General features: G+C 38.1%; 1 protein-coding gene across 1 annotated transcript in view; it reads right to left on the bottom strand.

Annotated features, from left to right (window-relative positions):
* Positions 1–21,868, bottom strand: part of LOC107095164 (adenylate cyclase type 6-like) — a 46,637-nt gene extending 24,769 nt beyond the window's left edge. The window contains exons 1-3 of the mRNA XM_015391153.1: positions 21,733–21,868; positions 16,097–16,272; positions 15,016–15,889 (exon numbers count right to left, since the gene is read on the bottom strand). Of these exons, the coding sequence (XP_015246639.1) occupies positions 15,016–15,888 (873 nt within the window). The 5' untranslated portion in view covers position 15,889; positions 16,097–16,272; positions 21,733–21,868. The remainder of the gene's footprint in view (positions 1–15,015; positions 15,890–16,096; positions 16,273–21,732) is intronic.
* Between the last annotated feature and the right edge of the window lie 322 nt (positions 21,869–22,190).

The following is a 22,190-nucleotide window of genomic DNA, read 5'->3' as shown; positions in this document are numbered from 1 at the left end:
GGAATGCACATGTGTGCACACATTTAGAGCTAGCCATTCATTCAAGGGCAAAAAAGAAATGCCAAAGTTGATGCGCTGGTCAATATAACGACCCTTTGAGTCGTTTTGTTTTCATGCTGGTTGAATTAAGACGACTGTCCAATATCTGGAAATCATTACAACTTCCAAACTGCCAAAAAATAATAAGCAGAAATAAAAACTAAGCGCTGACATTATGCAGTACTATACAAAGGCACCGTAGTAACAAACATTGCTGCATTTTATTTGGATTTTAAGCAATAAACCACCAAATATGGAGTATTTGTGAAACATAAAGGGTGAACAAAAAATCTATAGATTTTTTTTTTTAACCAACATTTTTCAATCCCTTCTTCTTTGAAAAACAGATAAGACGATGGGCATCAACAAAGAGTTTCAATCTTACCAAAGATTCCAGTTGGATCTTAGACTGGACTTTGAGCAATTAAACTTGTTCGGTTGCAGCTGTCTGCATGTTTGTAGTTGTACTACTTGAAGGTAAAGTTTCCACTCAAGTTCTTTTAGCTAATATTTTCTATCCAATCTCCATTACCTTAGACCCTTACCACTACAGAAGAGCATCTGTACAACATTTTAAGGTTTAATATTAAGGCTATATTTGCTTTCCTCTACTGAAAGCATTTTGCTTGAAGGCAAACAATGTTTAATATTGATCTCATCTGACCAGAAGACCTTCTTCAACATGTTTATTTTCCTCCTATATAAATTGTTGGAAGATTTTAAGCAAGCAGTACAAAGGCTTTCTTTAGCCCCTCTTCTTAACAGTCCTGCATGAAGGCCAGAATTATTGAGCCAATTACTGATAGTAACAATTGTCCTGTCAACATATTATCTCACCTGAGTTGTGTCTGTCTGTTCTCTGAATAATGCTTTCCAGACCAAGCACATCAGTTTACTTTTCCATTTTTTTTGTCTAGAAATTGAACACAGTTTTCTGAGAAGTTCAAAGCAACTTCTCAGACATTGTCTTGCAAGCTAACCCTGCCTCTAATCTGCACAGTTGTGCAGATGTCTAGACTAATTGATGTTCTTCAGAGGTGTTTGTCGTGGTAAAGTTTGTCATGTTACCACAAAAAAAATATAAAGTGCAGAAATACTTTTGCACACAAGCATGTTGTATTTTCTGAAAAGTGTCATTCCCATAAGCAACGCCGGATTATTTCTAAGATTAAAAAAAGGACATCAGGGAGAAAAAAAAAAAGCTGAAATGTTCTCTGTAGTCTTAGCTTCACATAAAGCTGGAGTTTAAACTCTGAAAGGCCAAAGTGCTACGTCCCATAAGTCAACACAGAGACTCCCGGGATACAGACTGCTGCTGACATTAAGGCAACCCTCCAGCTAATGACCTTTGATAGGGATCGGCAGCTTTTTGACTTAAAAACCAATGAGAATAAAACAAAATGAATAAATGCAACAAAAAAAGAAAAGAAAAAAACGTGTTGAATAGGCAATAGCGAGAGACTTTGTGGCACTAGCCGCTATCACACTGTGAGTTACTATGTAATTACTGACAGAGAAAAATGTTTTTTCCTTATAAAGATAAACGTCGCATTTTGGTGTGGGTGGCTGTCCTTACCATCTTGGGTCTCTGCCGACTGGAAACAGACATAAGTTTTTCGTCACGGCTTGGGCCAAACCAAAATTAGTCTCAGGCGACCTGTGAGACGTCAAAGTGATCTCTACAAAAAGCTGAGGCAAATTCCAAAAGTTAAACTGGGCTGGAGACAGGGTGAACATCTGTCTCAAAAACAAACCCTGAAATAATGCTAGGATGAGAAAAAGTAAAAGGGTGCAATTTCAATAACGTTCAGGATTTTTTGGCAAAACCACCACAACAAAGATAAAATAGATTTCTTTAAATTTCATTGTAATCTTTGCCTCAATTATACCTGAATAGTTGGTTTTACAGCATTTATATTTGTCCACAGAGCATTAAGAATGAAAATCCATACAAAATGATAGATATAGCTTTGATTCTCTAAAAAACTATTGTAAACGACCCTCCACTGCATCTCTGCATCTACCTCCATTGTATTGTTTTTGTGGACAGATTGCATTTGGTCAGCTCTGATTTTACAGCTTCTTCCAGGAACTCTATCTGTATTTGCCCTGAGAATAGTGAGACAGAGGTAATAAGGAGTCAACAAAGCCACAGAGGGCTTTTTGCTTTCTACCAACTAGAAGAACAAGTTTAATACTGAAAGAATGGTTTCTTTGTTTTTTTGCTTAACTGTTCTTTGAAACCTTGAACAAGGTTATCACATTAAAAGATCAAGCTGGAAAGTTTCATTACTTTGTCTCATAAACTTTCTTTGCCTCTAGACTTGTATTGCAAAAAAATAACCAGAAGTTTGGAGCAGTGAGAGTTTTGTTGTTTTCGTTCATTTTATTCATCATTTAAAGTCTAAACCTCATCTGGAATCTGCAGTATAAAAGGGAAATATCCATTATATTGGATTTTATTTGCTCCTATTTTAACAAATACATAAATTATTTTACTTTTTCAGCATAAAACAGTCAAAATCGACTTTATTGGTTAAGGTGGGAGGCAAAAACACATTTGACTTTAATACTTGCATGTCAATGCAAGTATTTTTACTGAGGTTTTAAAAAGTTTCCATTTTATCTACTAAGAGTCCACCATATCCATCAAAGTGTCACAAGGTAACACAATCTCACCTCTAACGCCAACACTTGCAATGCTCATCAGCAGACTGAAATAAATTTATCTGCTTTTCACTTAGAATTGATACAAATTTGATTAATAGGAAATATTTCTATTTTTGAAACTAAAGGAGTGACACCTTTTATTCCTTCGAAAGTAACATTATTTTAAACCTACAGTTGACAAAGGAAAAGCGTCATTTTTGTTAAGCAGAAATGTGCATTCATTTGGCCAATATTTGCATGGAATACTCACAATATTTGTCTGTAAATAGCTGAACTGCAAAAGCATGTATCATTATGTGCAATAGGCAGGTAAATTACTCTTACATATCAAAATCAACATCCCAATAAAGAAGGAACATGAGATGATTTTAGTTGTTGCTCTTGTTGTGAATGTAAAAGGTGGAAGACACGTTTAATAAAATAAGCGATCTTACAAAAAAACGGATAAAGTGAATTTGTCCTATTGTAGAAATTTAATCTGAAAAAAGTCTGTCCGAGAACAAATGCCTTCCCATATGCTTTCTCTAATTGTTTTTTAAGTTTCAATCGTAACATAAAATATTTCCAGAGCCCACCACTAGCTTGTTTCACCATGTCCTGGCTTTTCAGAGCTCTGGCTTCATCAGTATTATCTGGATAGAAAGAAGTGGAGGGAGGAGAAGCAGGGGGCAGGGCTAGACTCAACACCTTCCTCCCAGTTGTTTCCTCACTAACCCTCATAGGCAGAGCTGCAATCACAACACAGAGGTTCAATGACGTAACTATAGGTAAGCAGAGTGCAATTGCTTAGGGACACCCGACCTCTTAGGGGCCCTGTCACTGACACCTGGTTGGCCTCTTGCACAATTGTGGACTAGGACGTCTCTTGCAGATTTAATGGTGCGAAAGATTTATCTTAAACCCACCTGATACTATTGACTGGGGGGCTACAGCATGTTAAACCTTAATGATTAAAAGGTGGTAGTCTCTAAAGTTACTGCATGACTTGGGTGTGATTTAGACAAATAACATACGTTGCCAGAAAATTGGACAAAATTGTCAGTGTCCAGATGCAGCTGGTGGAGATATAACCAATATTGTCTTGACTTAATTGTTCATTTAGTGGGGAGAGGTGGCCTAGTGGTTAGGGCAAAGAGCTTGGAATCCTAAAGTTCTGAGTTCAAACCCCACTCCCACAGACTGCAACTCTGGGTCTCTGAGCAAGACCCTAACCACAAACTGCTCCCCATGCGCCCCAAGATGGCAGCCCACTGTACTCTAAGGGAATGGGTTAAATGCAGAGGTAAATTCCTCCAATGTGAGATCAATAAAGTTCAGTTATTATTATTATTATTTTGTCCTGTTTTGAACTGGCTCCCTGACCTGGCTCGGACTCCTGAGACTGGCAGCTGCATTGAGGACACTATAGGTGGCTAAAGACGGATCTCGTTTGGCAGTCCATTGGTTGGATCCTGCCTCGCTCTGAGAAGTTGGACTGAACTGTTAAACCAGGTAAGTGACCCTCATGGATAATCAACTTCTGTCAGATTATCACGATCGCTTAACTGTGTTTCTCCCTAAACCACAGTGGCAGTCATGGGCAGTGCCCCGCCTCCCCCTGCAGCTGCTGCGTATCCGCAGAACTATAGCTCTGTGTTTCTGTTCAGTTGATTTTATTAAATGTTTTGAAACTTCCAACTGTCTGTCTCGCCTTAAATATTGGGTCCGACGTTCTGAGATCATTACACATATAGCCTGCAACTACAGCCACAGTAAAAAGAAGTTTGACACAGAACTGACTCAGCAGGATTGCATAAATGTTACAATTTCGTTATTGTACAAGAAAAAGGGGAAAAAAGCCCAGCCCTATTCCTAAAACAAACGATGATTAACAACTTTGTGGTATGTAATATCCCAATAAAATACATTGAAGTATTTGGCAGTAAAATATGAAAATACTAGTAAACTGTACTACATTTGAGTAAAGAGGAGTTTTTCCGGTGAAGTGAGCAGATGAGTTTTGTTGTGACTGTACATGTAAAAATGAGACTTTAAAGCTTCTAACTCCTGAACTATGTATGTTATTGGCGTTTACTACAGAGTACACAGATCAATAGAGGGAAAAGAAAGGGGTATTGTTTAAACAGATGGGGGAAAAATTCTTCCATCCCTGAGTTGCTCAGTGAAAGATGTTCTAAATCCAGATTTATAAATGTGACACATCTACCTTTGGGACAACATCCAGACCCCAATGGGAAAGGATCATGTAACATGTTTATGAGGCTTTTGTTTCATAAAGATATAGGGTCTGGTGTAGAGCTTCAACACGTGATTGAAAGAGAAAAGCATGAGCTGCATTGCATGTATATGACCTTTGATTTATTGTGTTCTGCACTCCCCACTCTGCACTCTGTGCCGTGGTGTTCCCAAACAAAAGCTGCAGGAAATGCAGTTCAACTGGACTGAATGGTAAGAGGCACACATTTCATTCTGCAATGAGATGAGAAGTTTTTCAGAGATCTATAACTATTACAATAAAAAAAAAATCCACCTAATCAGCTTTTCACGTGTTTAAGAGGGTGGATTATAAATTCCAATTTTCTCTGGATTTACTTTGAGAGTGTAAAAATAAAATCACGGGACCAGGGTCTTGCATTTAAGACCATTCATGAAAGCTGTTATTGTGAGCCTGTAGTTCTAAATGCAATAAAACAGAAAACACATCTGCACACCCTGATTAGAAACCCTCATAAAGATGAGCTTTTTCCACATTTTACAGGTTAGTGCTGAGGAGGCATCAGTTTTAAAAGGCTCAATGATATCCTTAACAGTAAAAAAAAATGAGTAGGGCAGACTTGTGTGCAGTTCAGGAGGGAGAAAGTCGGGTGTCTATTTGCGCAGTAAGTGAACGTGCTCCAACAGCCCGTCTTCAGTAAGCACACTCATGCCAGCCTGTCATATGTTGTCAGTGTTTCCCGTCTGTAATTACAGCTGGGGTTGTGGGAATAACAAAAGACAGTCGGCTAATGTGGTGGTGACCTTTGACAAAGGAGCCATTCAGCTTCCTGCTACCATAACTAGAACGGACACTGCACTCAGTGGGATTCAAATTATTCCGAAAATCCTATAATAATGTATGCCATAATAAAACAGCACAAGGATTTTACTGCATGTCTCGGCTGATTATTATGACAGTTAAGCCTAGATTCCTGTATTTACTTTTGTAGAGTCGAAATACTGGCAAAAACAATGAACTGTTATTAGAAGCCTGCACTTCCTGATCCTTGAGTGTGTTGTTGCTGTTTCCCCTGCGGTTTTGAAAGAAATGAACGGCTTAAAGTTAATCCTAATTTTTTCCACTAATAGTAATGGAAATTACTGGTGTTGCTCTCTCTGTCTGTGATGGTTGTAATAAGGCGGGTGAAAAAGTTTAAAAAGTCACATGACCCACTCAGGTCTCTGTAACATTTTTTTTTTCTATTTCTTTTTATTTCTAGGCACCATACCATTTGCCTTTTTAGATTTCCTCTGCCTTTGCTTGATGTCACTCTCACATATATCCTATCCACAAATTTTATTATAACACTAATAATTTGAGACATTTCATAGCTAAATCAAAATTTGAGGTGTCTAAGATTCTCTTTACTCTTATCTACGGTATGTCTCCCCTACACAAAGTCACCTAGGGTAAGGAGAAAAAAAAATGGGACCGATTCTCATAAGTCCAATGACTTCTTAAGACATTAAAGTTATGTCCCTATTTAATTTGTTCCCAGAGTCTGGAGAAAGAGCAGATAGGTAATAAATCCTAATTACTTGATGTCCTTTGTGAGGTTCCAACAGTCAGCGATGATTTGGAGGACGATGTCATTTGTTGGTGTTGGTTCACTGAGCTTTATCAAGTTAATGGTCAGTACAGCTGTCTACCAGGGAGTTTCAGAACACTTTCTATCTCTCTCTCTCTCTGTTGACAAGCTTTATCAAGATGCAGATTTCTTTTTTCAGCATAATTTTGTACCTTCCCACACTGCCATAAATATGGATACCAGCTTTTAATGAGCATAGTATTACAACCATCAACAAACTCATTCGACCTAAACCTCAAAATTAACAATGAAATTTTAAATGATCATTATCCTCACATGCTGCTTAATAGCGCTCCCTCTATTAAAACTGACTATAATATAACATGCAGGTTGTTGAGTCATTATATTAACTGCAGGGTGTTTGGTTTCAATCACAAGCCAGCTGTACCTCTAAAACGTTCCAATCATAAGACAAACTGACATTTTAAAACTGTTAAAGAAAACAAAAACACAGACTGATCATTAGATTTACTTTTGCCGGAACAGAGAAGAAGCAATCAATATTTTTAGTTGGTTTTAGTATAACATTGCAGTTAGAGAGCAGAGGTCATTTTCCACCAGTTACCAATGAGTTTTACTCACTGCTCTTATCTCCGTGCAGCTCATAAATCCCTGCCTAAAGGGTGCAGTAAGTTGAGTGTCGGCTCTCACATTCTGATTTAGACTAAATAAATCATGTAAGCCTGTGTAACTCTCATGACATCATATTGATTGGTATCTTCCTCAACAGTGTTAGGCTGCAAGATCTGTATGTTTCCATTAAGGTGCATTTTCGTTGACCCCATAACAACGTGCCAAAGGAACAGGTTTCTCCCCTAATGATCGCCACAAAGAAAGTAAAACAAAAACCCGAAGATCCATCTTTTTATGACCTGCCTGTCAATGGCTACTCTCTGGAGGAGTTTATTTAAGTGTGGGAGATCTAAATTTAGCCTGCCGCTCACGAGAGAAAAACTTTTATATAGCTTCTTGTAAACCTAGTTGTGGATGCCCATTCTTGGTGAGTGATTTGAAGGTAATAATATCACATATGAAATGTGTATAAAAGCAAAACTGATGTCAAGGTAAACGTTTTCTCAACGGACCGACTGAAGAACAACAAAACCTAACAAAAACACTGAGAACAGATGGTCTCTGGAGGGGGTTGGGGTCTGAGAAAGCTTTAACCCTATATTGGAGGAGTAAAATAAAGCAGACTAGAAAAACAGGCTATTAAAAATAATTACAATGCTCTATTACCTCTCTAATACACATTTTAAAATTATTTTTAAGGTGTACCCTTTAGGAAAAATAAATACATACATAACAGATTGCAAAAGAGAACATGACACGAGTAAATGGAGGAATCATCTCATTTCTTCCAGTCAATATAGTGCTAGTTTAAGCTTAATGTCACTGGCTGGGAATTAAATAGTCACATTAAAGTTACCAAAGCAACATCAGCTGGAGGATACACATATCAATACACTTTAAAGACTAAGCAGTGGTTAAGGTGAGGAAAGTGAATAAGTCATGTCCCACTGCAAAATTTTGATACCTAAGATAACACAATTCTACTTTTTCTACTTTTTTTTCCCTTTTTTGTAGCTTAAGCAATATTTCAAAATTCCCATGCTTTATTTTCTTTTATGCTAAAACAAACACAACCCCCACACTAAAGGCCTCTTGTCTGTGGAGGGTCAGGGACAAAGTTAAGAATAGGGTTAAAACAGAGTTTGCTTATAAAACAATGTCCCAATGTCTAATGCAACTCTTTGTTTAATTCTCAAATATGCTTTAGGGTGCTTTTAAGATGATAAAAAGATGGACCGATCTCAAAAAAGGCAATTTTTGGAGAAAAACAAGTGAGGAGCAGCAACAGAGAGACCAACACATAACATAAAGATAGAGCAACAAGTGAGTGGTTTGGTTAAGGGTCTTCATTCCTCTCCATATCTGACTCTTGTAATTCATCTTATACAGAGATCATAAAGACGGTTAAAGTACGAGGTAAAAACTTTTACATTTAAAAGCCGGAAGCAGAAATGCCAGAAAGGGAGTGGGAGAAATTATGACATAGTGGAGCCTTTTGGGCTTCAACCAAAACAATCTCCATGAATAAATCTTTGCCTGCAAATCTAAACAATCTGGAAGGGTAGGAAAAATGCTGGTAGAGAAGGGTATGTTAGATATTATTACTATCATTGCCATTGATATAATTACCGTTAACTAAAGAAATCAAGTATTGGAAAAACAATCCTGTTATGTATAGTTATCATGATCACTGAAAATCACAGCTGTGTCCCAAAAGGAAGCTGCACAGATCTTTGCAGAACACAACTCTCTTAAGAACGATTAAACTGTAGGTTTTTTTTAGCAACTTTTTTTTTAACAGCAGCAGAGTCACATCGCTGTTCATGAGAGCGACACATTCATCTCCCTCTAGTTATCTGAAAAAAAAAACCCTACAGATCAGAAGACGCAAGAGCTGTACAGAGCGCTGAAATGCTAGGATCAATGAAAGCAGTCCCCCACTAGTAGCAAGAGCTCAATCTCACCCTGTTGTGAAAGAAAAAGGTCACTCCATGTGAGAAGGGTTTTGTAAGAATGGAAATATGACTCAGAGAAAGAGAGAGAAGAGACTGGTGGGTCTTTGACAGAAGGGTGAGTCAGCCATGCATATTCTTCACGCACACCATCAATGATTTTCCACTTGTCCCCACTTTTGAAGCCAACAACTCAATCCCCACACCACCACCTCCCATTCTACATGGTGGAGCTCTGTCACAAAGACTGCTTTTGTCCTCTGTGTCGTCGTTTTCACATCTCCTCTGATGTGATTCGGTATGAATATCTCTGCAGGAAAACTACAAATGGAAAAACAGGCTGGTACATGATAGATGATGCACTAGAACAAGAGCGCCACAAAGACCCCTTATTGTGTCAAACTGGTCTGGTTGTTTTCCCTTCTCTTCTAAAATGTCCTTTAGCTATCACTAAAGATTCCAGCTAATTTGTCATCTGTACTGTGTTAGCTGGCTGGCATCATTTGCCCCTTCATTTAATATACTCCTTAAGTTCTTTAGTTTCTGTAAACATGCCTTGTCATAATTATCCACCAGTGGTTTTTCTTTATTTTCTTCTACTTTTGTTGCTATTTTCTTTCTTCCAATGAATGAATTTTATTCTCTCATTTGAATGAAATGCTCTTGTCATCCAAATGCCTGCTTCCTCTCACAATGTTTTGGTATTTCTACCACGTCTGGCTACTGTCAATACTTCTTCTTTTAGAGTAAATGATCCAGTCCAGATTAGTTTGTGACGGAGGCTGCAGCTACCATCTTTAAACAGCTCCAACCTAAAACATGTCCCTGCTGTTTATGTAAACGTGCTCTAACAGTTGTCCTTTTGCACTGGACTGTTATCTACAAGGATATTGCCTTATGTCAGGAATCTGTAGCCATAGAGCAATAAATATAAAGCTTCTGTCTGATGTAGAGGTAAAGCAGTGGAAAAGAAATGTCTACTAGGAATTTACCTGAACTTTTTTTACTTGTCATTCCAATATACTTTTCTCAGCGATAGTTCTGCTTAGAAATATTTGACAGGAAATATTCTGAATGCATAAGTGTCTAACAGCTATGACTTGTATTTCTACTGTAAATGGCCATTCACTTTTGTACTTACTGTTTAATGCAAACATGACGATAGTTTAAAGGTTCACAAGATAAAAATCACATATACCTCTGAGATTGTTTTTTTAATTGAAGTGGTTTATAAACAGCAGTCTGCTTTATCTTGGTCCCTTTATGAGTTTTGGACACGGTGATACACAAATAGTCATTTATGGCATGTAAGATACTTTCTTCCTATGAGTTTTTCAACAGAACCTCGCCTAACGATCCTGAATTGTCTCTTCATGGGGATTTTCCCCACATTCTCATCTCATTTAATTAATGATATACAAGGAAATTATATACTGGTCCCTCTGAAGCTCCTCTTCCAGCAAACAAGTTCCAATAATAAACTATGCTACTGTTCCTGCTGTCTATTTAAACAGCAACCATAATGGAGTTTAGCCACACAAAGCTGAACTGAAAGCCAACATTTTCCTCTGAAGCCATGAATGTAATTTTGCATTCAGTTCTTTAACTTCCCATAGAAGTGTGAATCATTTCATTTAACTTCCATTTTCCAGTACCGCTTGCAAAATAGCATTAATAAAAACAAAGGGAATATAACAGGATAAGCATAACTTTTAAAGAACTTGTTGGGAGTTTGCTAGAATACATTTTAACAGAACATATAGGGATTGCAATGTTAAACTCTTACTGTTAGATTTTTATGTGACAGAGTTAAAGTAGTAATTTTTTTGGAGATTATGAAAGAATAAAAAAAACATCGTAGCAAAGTAAACATCAGACTGAGCCGCTTGAGACTCACGTCCTCTCACCTATTATTAGGAGATATGTGTAACAAAAGCAGACAAGCAGGAAACTGACCATCACTCCCCCGTCATATTTTTCAGTCAGATGGAAAGGAGTTCTTAGATGATTTTCTAGTCTGGGACCCCTATATTGATGAAGAGACCGAGCAAGCACCAAACCCTGCTGTCAAGTTTTACTGCACATTTAAGGTAACACAGTTCTATTCTGTATTTGTTTGGGGTTTTTTCAACTTAAGCTATATTTTAAATTTTACTATACCTGATTTTTTTTTTATGCTAAAACAAACACAACCCCCAGACTAAGGGCCTCTTGTCTATGTAAACACAAATAGAGCAGACCATTAGTTATGGCAACATTCAGAGCAGATGATTTTCTTTTTTCTTAAAGGTTGCTAAGAAGCCAAAAGAACATCAACAATTTTAATCTATATTCCCATCCTTGGAATAATGTGTTTATTTGGATTATATATTTAATTAAAAATGCTATTTTTTTCTCCAAAGTTTATAACCTCTAATGTGTGTATCACCCCATAGTGAAAGAGCATTCCATTTCATGCAAACACATACTAATGTGAATCAATAAAAAAAAAAGAAAAGGCAGAGAAAATGCATGGGACACTGCGAATAAACTGAATGAACTACTTGTTTCTCAGTCGTTAAGTAGGGTTCTTACTAATATCCTTAAGAATCGTTCCGATCTACTTATAAACTAAACCAGTAAGCACAAGCACCGGACACTGTAAACAGTACTATTTAACACATGCTGGCTTAAATGAATCCAAGGTAACTTCTGTATACATTTGCACCTGTAAATATGATGGATCAATGTTGCTGACTATGCAAATGACAAATATGTAGTGTGTTGTTTGTTTGCCTTATTTGGCTAATCATACAGCAGTATGACAAACTAAGTGGAAGAATATAATACCTTTACACCTGTGGAGAGCTTGTAAAACCAAACTGACTTTCCAGCAGTGTTCGTGTATTCCACACAAAGATAAAATGGGAGCAAAAGGAGGAAAGACACAAAAACAAAGAAGTAATGTTTCAATTGTGCTTCCAAATGAGGAAATTACAAACTGGTTCCAAAGTGAAGAGGTAATAATCCTGTTTTCCATAAACTGAATTGCACAATCCCAGTATCCCACCGCACCCTGTTTCATTTAACTACAATAGGCTCCTTGTTTTAGGGGAATTCGGTCTGAATGGCACCATGCTACATTATCATGATATTCCTTGACAATGCAGTTAAATGGGCCCATTCAACCCAGATGACCTTCCACAAATCCCCAAAGAGCTGCTCATAGCTGCCCCACAGCACAAAACATGGGCTCATTAAAAACCTAATTTGAAAGGCTGCAGAGATCTAGAGAGCTATCTACATTTAGCACACCACCTTTGACATGATAAAGTGGTTGAAGAGTCAGTACAATGTTTGTCCTATAGTGCTGAGACAAGAAAGTAGGCTATTTCTACTGCTCATCACAGAGACAACGTTGTATTCAAGTTGATGGTGACAAGCATGGTGGGAATGTTTGTCATTTTTCTTTTTTTTATTCTCTATGCCATCACATTTTTCTCTTCTGACATTTAGTAACACATGGAAAGAGTCACTGGGTGGTGTCAAGGCTCATTATGTTGATCAACATAAATGGGACGTGGGGACACAGTGGGCTCATGCAAGAACTGTTGGTACACACAAATTCATTATTAAAGCATTTGTACGAGTAAATTTGGTGAAAATGTGACATTCACCATTTTCCCGTATTTCTATCCTTCTCTCGGGTACGAACATATTTTACAAGTGCTCCAGACTTGACGTAGTAGTCTTTCGCAATCAGTAAGCTGTTATCATAGGCCTAGTTTTTAACTAATTGAATACAATTGTCCCTTTTTAGGGTATATTAACATATATTATCCAACTGCACATTTTTTAAAAGGAAAATGTTTTCATGTTAATTGAGGAAGAATTTACGTCATTTGTCATATGTTGCACCACTTGCCTCCACCAGGACTGTTTTCAGATCAAATAAATTTTATCTTTATATTATCATGTTTTAAATTGTTTTACTTTTACTTTTTTTTTTTTACTTTTTGTATATCTCTCCCACGGTGGGAGAGATATACAACAACAGCCTAATACTGTACACAACTTTTCCTTAATTTGATTTATTTCCAAAAGTTTTTCACAATCTCTTTAATGTGGTCATATTTATAGGCTAAATCATGAGATGCCCGTGGTGTTTATATTTCAGAACCCTCGCAGGTATGAGTTGTCGCTCGTCCAACATGTTTTTTTTTTATTGGAACTACCTGTGCAGTTACAAATTGTTCTAGTTGGGTGGTGCTTAAATTTTGGGCATGCAAATGCCACATGGAGGGGGCATGGGTGCTTAACAAAATGATCTTGGCCACGCACACTGATCAGGCATAAACCCTGCTTTAAAGATGAAACAAGAAATTGGCTAGGAGGTGGGATTGGCAGAATTTAAGATTGGCTGGCCCTGATTAGAAATTTAAAATATCTATTCTGTGACTATTAAAGGAACTAGGGGCAAGAATTGTAGAAAAAAAATACACATGCATGTTCAATTTTTAAATGCTAATGGGTGATGTTGCGTTAAAAGCCAAAACCACTAAGCTCACCCATGTATCTCTTTATTGCCATAAGTAGGCTGTGTGCTGCATAATACAATGTAGTTTGGGAGCCAAATTTCCTGTGCAGTCCAATAATGTGACATTAATTGATGCTGCATGCGTCAGCTTTGCAGAGCTTTGATACAGGAAGTCGTGGTCGTTTCAGTAGAAGTGGTGAAAGACTTGCATGACTTGGTCTTTACTGCTGTCATAAATGTTGCCCGGTGCTCTAGAAGTAAATTGTCATTTATTAAACAGCGCTACAGCATCATCAGTGCAGTGCTGTGAATACGGCATGTGAAGGGTTTCTGCACGCTCCTTTGTTGGCCTCTATTGAAAACTAACTGATGCCAGGTCCTGCTGAAGGCAATTCTCTTCGGTGTGGAAACTGTTACTGAATGAAGACTTAGCCAGTTTTAGAGTCACCATGGTGTAAGAAGTAGTTGGAACAATAGGTGAGAGAAAACTGCTTTCTGTAGAAGCAAGTCAATTGAGGGGGTTATGCATCATCTGGAAACAGGAAGCTGAGAACAGTGCCACCGACTTCTCTAGTTTATATTATTGAGGAGTTAAATTCTGGTAGTTATGAGATTTGTTTGGTCTTGAAATGCTGACAGGCTTATAGAGATCTCACAGTTAATTAAAGAAACCAAGGAATGCCTAAGAAAACCCCAAGGTGAGACGCTAAAGATTGTTTTGTTTCCAGTTCTTAAAAAAAGAATTGGAATCTTCATGTCTCTTTTATCAAGTCAAAGCTTTATAAAACCTGCGACTAAAAGTCAACTGCCATATTTCCGATCAGTGCATTTCAACTGTCAGAGAACTATGAATGGACCTATTCTTTAGCTCACATCCATAAATCTGAAAAAGAAGTATATTCAAAATTGCTTTGTTTTTTGTTAAATTTTGAGAACAGCTGAGGTCTAAAAGCTGCTAGAAACTACTTTGCCAGCAGGGTCTTTTTGCAGTCCTAGAAGTTTGAACAATAAAGACACTAAAATGTTAATTAAAATTTCCTCTCTGTTTTAGACCTACTACTGTAATGCAGTTAATTGGTGTTCACTTCCTTCAGTGTTTTAGGGCTAAACATTAAATATAAATACAAGATTAGAATAAACACATAGAGAAAGAAAAGAAATTTAAAAAACATTTAATTCAGGCAACGTGATATATGCCTTATTCTCAAAGCAGACAGTTGTGGAACTCTGATTTAAACACTGATATTATTCAAAATAGACTCTTATAGCAAGATGATGGGAAAAAGGATTAAGAAAAGGGAACCAAAACCTTTTTTTTTTATCAAAATCCTAATATGAGACAAAAATACTTATTCCAAAATCAATAGAATGTAATGCATTTTTATATAGTATGAAAACAAAGCCGATCTGCTTCTCTTACCTGTTTGAAAATGAACTTGTCCTCTTTGTTGAGTTGCCAGGCAGTGACAACATGTATAGTGGACAGGACAGTTCCACTAAGAACAGCAGCTCTCATTCTGACAGGCAGCAGAGTGTAGATGATATAGATGAAGAACACCGTCCACCAAATGCCCTCTGAGGCACTGCGGGGGAAAACCATCAGAACCCCGAAAACCTGCAGGACAATCAGAATCCCGATCACCAGGTAGCTCACAATCCACATGTAGTCCTGGTGGAAGCCGTTACGGTTGCACACGACCATCAAGGCCAGGAAGAGAGCCGTGGCCACAGAAAGCACTGAGATGTAGGCCACACTAAGGTCAGTGTGGACACAGTGGAAGGCAATCTGGATTCCGCACACCACCACCAGCACCCCCATTAGCATAGTTAGAGAACTCTGGTTAAGTCTGAAGAAATAGCGCTGATATAGGCGCTCCAGCTTGGCAGACTGAAACTTTTTGGATTGAAAAACCCAGAGAAGCCATCTCCAGCAGTCTGCAGCAGTCATTTTCTTACACCTTCTCCCTGCTAATTCCCCTGCTTCTTCTTCTATCTTGTCCTTCAGTTCACCATCCTCCAAGGCAGGATTTTCTACTCCGATCACCCTTTTCCCATAGTGGTCCTCCTGCCAGCCACAGCGCAGGCCAAAGTTGCCCCCACTTGCACCTGCCTCACACTGGTAATACTGAGGGGCCACATTAGGGATCTCTGAATCTTCTGGATCCCTCAGGCAGCTAATGTAACGTGGGTTGCATAGTGAAGAGCTGTCCTTCCTCTTCTTGCCATTGCGCTCTCCCCATGCCTTCTTTTGCTCATCCTCTCTGCCTACAAAGAGGTTTCTGGCCCACGACATCCTGGTGAAAACCAAGAGACAACCAAATTCAATGGACTGAAAATATTTTGTCACACTCAAGTCACATTCATGCAGCCACAAATAAATACAAACACATGTATATGGCAAAGCACTTCTTGATGAGCAACTTGGGATTAAATGCAAAGAGGCAAGATGACAATTCTAGTCACTAAAGAGAGATGTACAGATTTAAGCTAAAAGCCCTCACCTGGGTGAGCTCTAACAGGTATACAAACTCTGTGCTCTTTGGCCAGGCCACTTCTTTATCCCAGCAAGGACACAACATGAGCTCAGAGTCAGCAAAGGCATTAGAGGTTTCGATGAGTTGGAGTTGTTCTCTTTTTTCTTTAGTTTCAGCCTCCCAGTAGTACCTCTTTGGCTCACCTGAAAAGTATCAAACACACACACAAAAAAAAATTACCTTCATTTGGATGAGCATAAAAAGGGTCAGGATAAAGCAACTGATGATCAGAATGATGAATGGCAACTGAATGTCAATTTTAGCTGGAAATTTCAGATGGTGGTGTCAGAAATGGGTGTACTCATTTGAAGACTTATAGTCCATCCTGACTTTTTTCAAGAATTCAGGCAAGATTATTGGTGCATATTTTCTTGGAAACACTTTTCGCATACCACAACCTGTCTACAGTAAGTACTGTTTCTGACCATTTTCATCCCTTGATGACAACAGAGTACCCATCTACTGATAACTTCTTCCTGTCTCACAAGTCTACGAATATAAATCTGGTTTCTTAAATATGAAATTGAGTTCACTGTGCTCTATTTACCTCCTCAAACTCTCGATATCAACGCAGAAGAGCACTTTTGGCATAAGATGGAAGGAATCTGAAAATCTTTAGTAACCGAAGATACTGTGTCGGTATATGCATCTTCATGAGACTATAAATTGAACATGAACGACTGAGCCAATAACTGTCTTTCACACCAGCTGCTTACAACAGTCAGACAAGAAATGTTCTGGTAGAACAACAGAGTATCCTTTAATGGTATTCTCTCTCCCAGCAATTTGTTATCAAACCACAAAGATGAATGCAAGACCTTTTAGACATTTTTTAACATTAAATACTTAGTTTATGGATTTACTAGTAAAGGCTTTTAGATCAAAACAACAGATTATGTTCTGCTTTCTCTTCAGCAAAGCAATCTGCCCCTAACATCTGTGACCAAGCATGGGTGTGCTTCATTTGACAACAAAGACCATGTGACTGGACATCATCAAAGATCAAGAACTCTTCAATCGAGAGTAAATTGGCCAAGCTCGCCCCCCTTTACCTTTGATGGTTAACTGTAATTGGCTACTAACTGCATACGTCAAGGACACTGAAAACCTCTAAACTAAATAAGCAAATCTTATTCAGCTAACACTATTGGTGAGAACAGCACACATGAAAAGCGCTGAAGGAGATGTTTGTGATCCCGACCAGTTTCTAATATAAGTTAGTCAACCACAAAAAGAAAACCAGTGATTGAAAGACTTGCTTAAAATGCACAGCTGGTTCACATTTTGACTTTGAAATGCATATGAGTGATGGGAAGATCCGTCCATCTACATTAGTGTGGGATTTTGGGAGGAGGGGTGCTTTACACAAGCAAACAGTGACCAACATTGTATTTTCATCATAACGTGAGATCATAATAAAAGTTTTGTAAGATGTGGAACTGTGAAGAAGATGGAAATGAACAGTGAAATCAAAAACTTGTTCATAAACAAACTATAAACCACTGCATGTAGTTATATTTATCATAAATGTAAATAAAAAAATATTAGAATTGTTTAAATTATCCTTTCCTGATTTAAATTCATATACATAGCTAATATTACACGTGTAAAACTCTCAGTGACCAGTCAGATACAATATAGGGCTGTCTATTTGCACAAATTAGGGTCTGTTTCACCCCTTTTTTCTGTAGCTCATACTCTCTTATTGCTCTACTAAATATTTAAGGGCTTTATAAATCAGAACAGTGAAGTCAGTGTTATGGCATTTTTTTGATTGTCTCCATCTTGGCTGGTCCAAATGGAAGAAAATAACATGCCTTTTTTTATGTTTTTCACAAATACTAGATGTTTATTAAATCTAAAAAAAACTTTTACAGAATTTCTGTTTAGTGCAAACTAATCTGATTCTGGTTTATGAAAAGCATCCAGGTTTTATTAAAATAGATATCAACATAGCTCTTTTATCTAGTGCTGAACACAGAGTTATGGCCATTTTCACATAACATTTTCTTCATAAAGTCATGAAGCGGGGATCTATGAAGCCTTTGGCCTTTCAAATAGCTCAACTCAAGCCTGCTTTGTCCTGCGCAAATTCCAGCCTTTAAAACCATAAGGAGTCATTGAGAGGAACTGAACAGTGTTGATGTTGAACATTACAACGATGCAAATCTAACATCTCCCAATTTAAAAGGTAAAACTCATCTATCCTACATGACAGCTATTGTATCTATTTATCGCTGCCAACTCTACAGGAGGAGCTACATTTGAATGAGGATAAAGTTTTTTCTTTTCTGTAAAGTGACTTCGGACCACATGTGCTGGGAATTGGTGCTTTATGAATAAACTGAACTAAATTGCAGAACATTGATTTGTCCTGTCTAACAGCAATCCCCCGCAATCAGTCCTATTTGGGCTAATCATAACAAATAATGTGACATAGCCCACTGTCATGGTCCTAATTTGCTGTTGCCCAAATCCTGTAGGAAAGCTGGTTGGATAGACAATATGTCATTGTTGGTGCATATTCTTGAGTTAAAGAGGATAATAGAGGCTAAGACATGCCTTCGGCCTCGAGTCTCAAGGGATATCCCCTCTGAATTCCATTGCTTTGCTTAAGGACAACAACATTATGAAAAACGGATGATGCTGCAGCAGAGATAAACCATCAGTATTCATTAATCAGTAACAGATTAGTAATATCAATTTCAAATACAGATTAATTCCTGAAAAGTTTTAGTTCAATTATAAATACAGCCTCTAGATCTTTTTAGTTAAAAAAAACTCGGTGAGCACCCCTGTCATGTTATGTGTAATGTTTAAAAAAATGGGAACTGCATGACAGCCTGAAACAACAAAACACACCTCCTCCTGACATGGTGTGTGGCAGCAGCATTAACGATAACAAAAACAAAACACACAAAGCTAGTGTAACTGGGTACATAGGTCTGCTGTTACAGGACTGTGAGTGCCTTGCTCAGCGGCTCAGAGGTATAACAGGGTTGGGTTAACTTTAACGCTCTCCTTAATCTGCTGTGCTCTTCAGCACAGCAGATACCGGTAGTTTAACATGTGTTGATGTTTCTAAACAGGGTTAATAAGGTTTGCTCTGCACCACATCTTTGTGTCGTATCCTTCGACCAGATGCAGCATTGTGGGTTAGTCAACCGAAAACAATAAAAACATTTGAAAGAATGAAAAACTGTAAGTCTTCAGCCCCAGGTGTGTCTCTTTATTTTTGTCTTGTCCTGATTTGTGAGACAGGGTTATAGCTAGGATCCCATCCAAGGGCATTTTTCACCTTCATTTTCCAAGTGTGGTTCTGAGGAGTGAGCACACCTTAAATGGACTATTTCAATGCAATTTTTGTTTATGTACTCTGTACTGGGAGATATAAAACTAATTTAAGACTAAATCGATTAATCAGTCGATTATTTCTTTAAGTAATGGAATAATAATCAGACAGCAAAAGGTTCCTTTAACAAGACTTTTTAAACCAGGTGAAACTACAACTGTTCCACTTGAGGAGTTCTGGATAGAGCATATTGACAGACAATTATTTCAAAAAGCAATTAATCACGATTAATTCAATGAGTTGTTTCTGCCCTTGCTGCAGCTATTACTTTAGTGATCAATTAATCTGTTGATTACTGCTTTGACTGTCCTGAAAAACAGATACTTTAGGTCAAAACTTAGGTCAGATAATGACATGTTTTATAGTCTGTATACTCCAGTTAACAGTTCGAATAGGTTATTGGTTGACTTTTGTTTCAATTTTAGTATGAAACAAATTCCTCAGAGCACTTAATAAAACAAACTGTTCAGATTTATAGAAAAGCAGGTCTACATATTCCCACAGGCGGTTCTAGACCAAATGTACCAGGGGGCCAGGAGGGGGCCAGGAGGGGGCCAGTGTGTTTTCATGGGGGCACAGAAAAGCATGAAATAAAAAACAGTGCAAAGGATTCAAATATATCAATATAACAGCAAGTGAAATTTCTATTCAATTAAAATGAATTAATATTAAAAAATGTCTTATTAGATCGATATAAATTCAGCATTTAGGAATTTTACAAATTTTTGATTTAATTTAAGCTAAAATTGCAGTTTTCTATAAAATCTGAATTAGAACAAAAAAAAAACTGATAAATTCAGCGTTTTTTTTTTTTTTATAAAAAAAAACATTTAGCAGATGAAAACTATCTCAATACCACTGAAGCTATCACCTTATTGTTTTGTAAATAATCAGTGAAACAGAATTTGTAAAGAAAAAAAATGAAATTGATCCAAATAACCGATCAGGATCAGTAACCATGTCTGTTCCAGTGTACATCATCATTAGAATTTCTTTGAGTATTATGTCTTCAGTACAGGGGCATAAGAGGGGCCAGGACATGATCTATGGGGGCACTGGCCCCTGTTGCCCCCTGTCTAGAACCGCCCATGCATATTCCTACTTCTATAGACTGAATCAGAATCCATTATTCCAGTTCTTTTTTTTAATGCAAATTGGGTCAAACAAGGATACCTAAATAATAATACAGAGTCATGGACTTTGTATCAACACCTCTTCCTATTGTGACGTGATGACAGGGACTGTGATTGTGGGGAGTGTGTAAACAGACAAAGGCCAATTCAATAACTTGTCTATTTTATACTGCAATAACATCTGCATTTATTGTTTATCTGTTTTTTAGCTTTTTTCGTTTTGTTTTTATTTTTCTTATTTATTCTATTATTGTTTTTGGTGGGGGGTGGTGGGGTGATAGGGGACATGCCAGCTGACTCTTATGCAATATAATTTGCAGCCAGCATGGAGACATCTGCTATATATCATGAGCTGAATCTGCATCACATGGGCCGATTGGAGTCAGCTGTCCTGCATGCATGTATCACAAATTAGGATCGGGATTTTCATGCTGGCGTTGTCGATGAAAATGAAGAGGCTGTTGTTCTGGTTTTCCAAACATTGAAGCGGTCAATTAGTCCTTCTGCCATGATGTTAGAAAACATGTTTAGCAATAACACGTGTAGGGCCTGTCGGACTGGCTGCGGGCAGCCGGCCGAACCGAAGCGCATTACATAACAGGACGCACTAGCAGCCTGCAGGGGAAAGTCGATGACTGTGTTCACATGTCCTCTCTTTAACCACCCAGTGGGACCCTGGACTTGAAGTGAGTTTGAAGTGAGCTGAAGATTCTGCAAGTGGATCCCTCAGTATCACCACTATGTGCTGATAGATAAGTGATTGTAGTTTGCAGAGAGTTTCGTCCGTGGGGCCTCTCCCTCATCATGTTTGATATCCAAACATGATCAGATGAAAAACGTTTACTGTCATCCAAGGATGTCAAGCAGCGCAGAAGGCAGGTGAGGACTGGGAAAGTAGAGCTGAGTCTATTTTATCCAGGTATGCTCAGCAGCATTGCAGTGCTTCATTCCTGGCTACTCATCTCCACCGAGACCATTATAAGTCAGAAAGCCTGTAGTACAGATCAGCTGTTTGCGTTTCTTTCCGACTGCTGTATAATCTGACTACTTTTTAACTCAGGTCGATTTGCAGCGCAATGGGAGCAAAAAGCTGAAGACAAGCACTGTGTGTTACTCACCATTGGATATCCATCTATGCCAGAATAGATCCGATAGGGGAGAGAGTCAAACACCGCAGTGGAGATCTGGTTCAGCCGGCGCGACGCGCTTCAGACGCGGATCAGTCGGACTGGAGAGGAGAGGGTTTGAGAGGCAGGAGGGGATCTCAGCAGGGATGATGATCCCCCCCTCCTCCCCTTTCTCTCTCTCTCTCTCTCTCTCTCTCTCTCTCTCTCTCTCTCTCTCTCTCCCCCCTCCCTCTTTCACACGCACAAAGACTCTGACATTATTAAGACACTACATTAACTACCAATCATTATGCACACCCACAATTATAATTATAACCATAAGTATTCTCAACCCTAACATGTCCCTCTCATCTCATAACTCCAATCCAGTCAGAATTGGAGCTCGTTCTTTGAAGGATTAATGGTCTCGACAAGGTCAGTAATTATATACCAAAAAAATCCTTAACACA

Source organism: Cyprinodon variegatus, unplaced genomic scaffold (assembly GCF_000732505.1).
Source record: "Cyprinodon variegatus isolate N-32 unplaced genomic scaffold, C_variegatus-1.0 Scaffold526, whole genome shotgun sequence".
Classification (NCBI taxonomy): Eukaryota; Metazoa; Chordata; class Actinopteri; order Cyprinodontiformes; family Cyprinodontidae; genus Cyprinodon; species Cyprinodon variegatus.
Note: the sequence above shows the minus strand (reverse complement) of the source record. Positions and strands in the feature narration are given on the sequence as shown.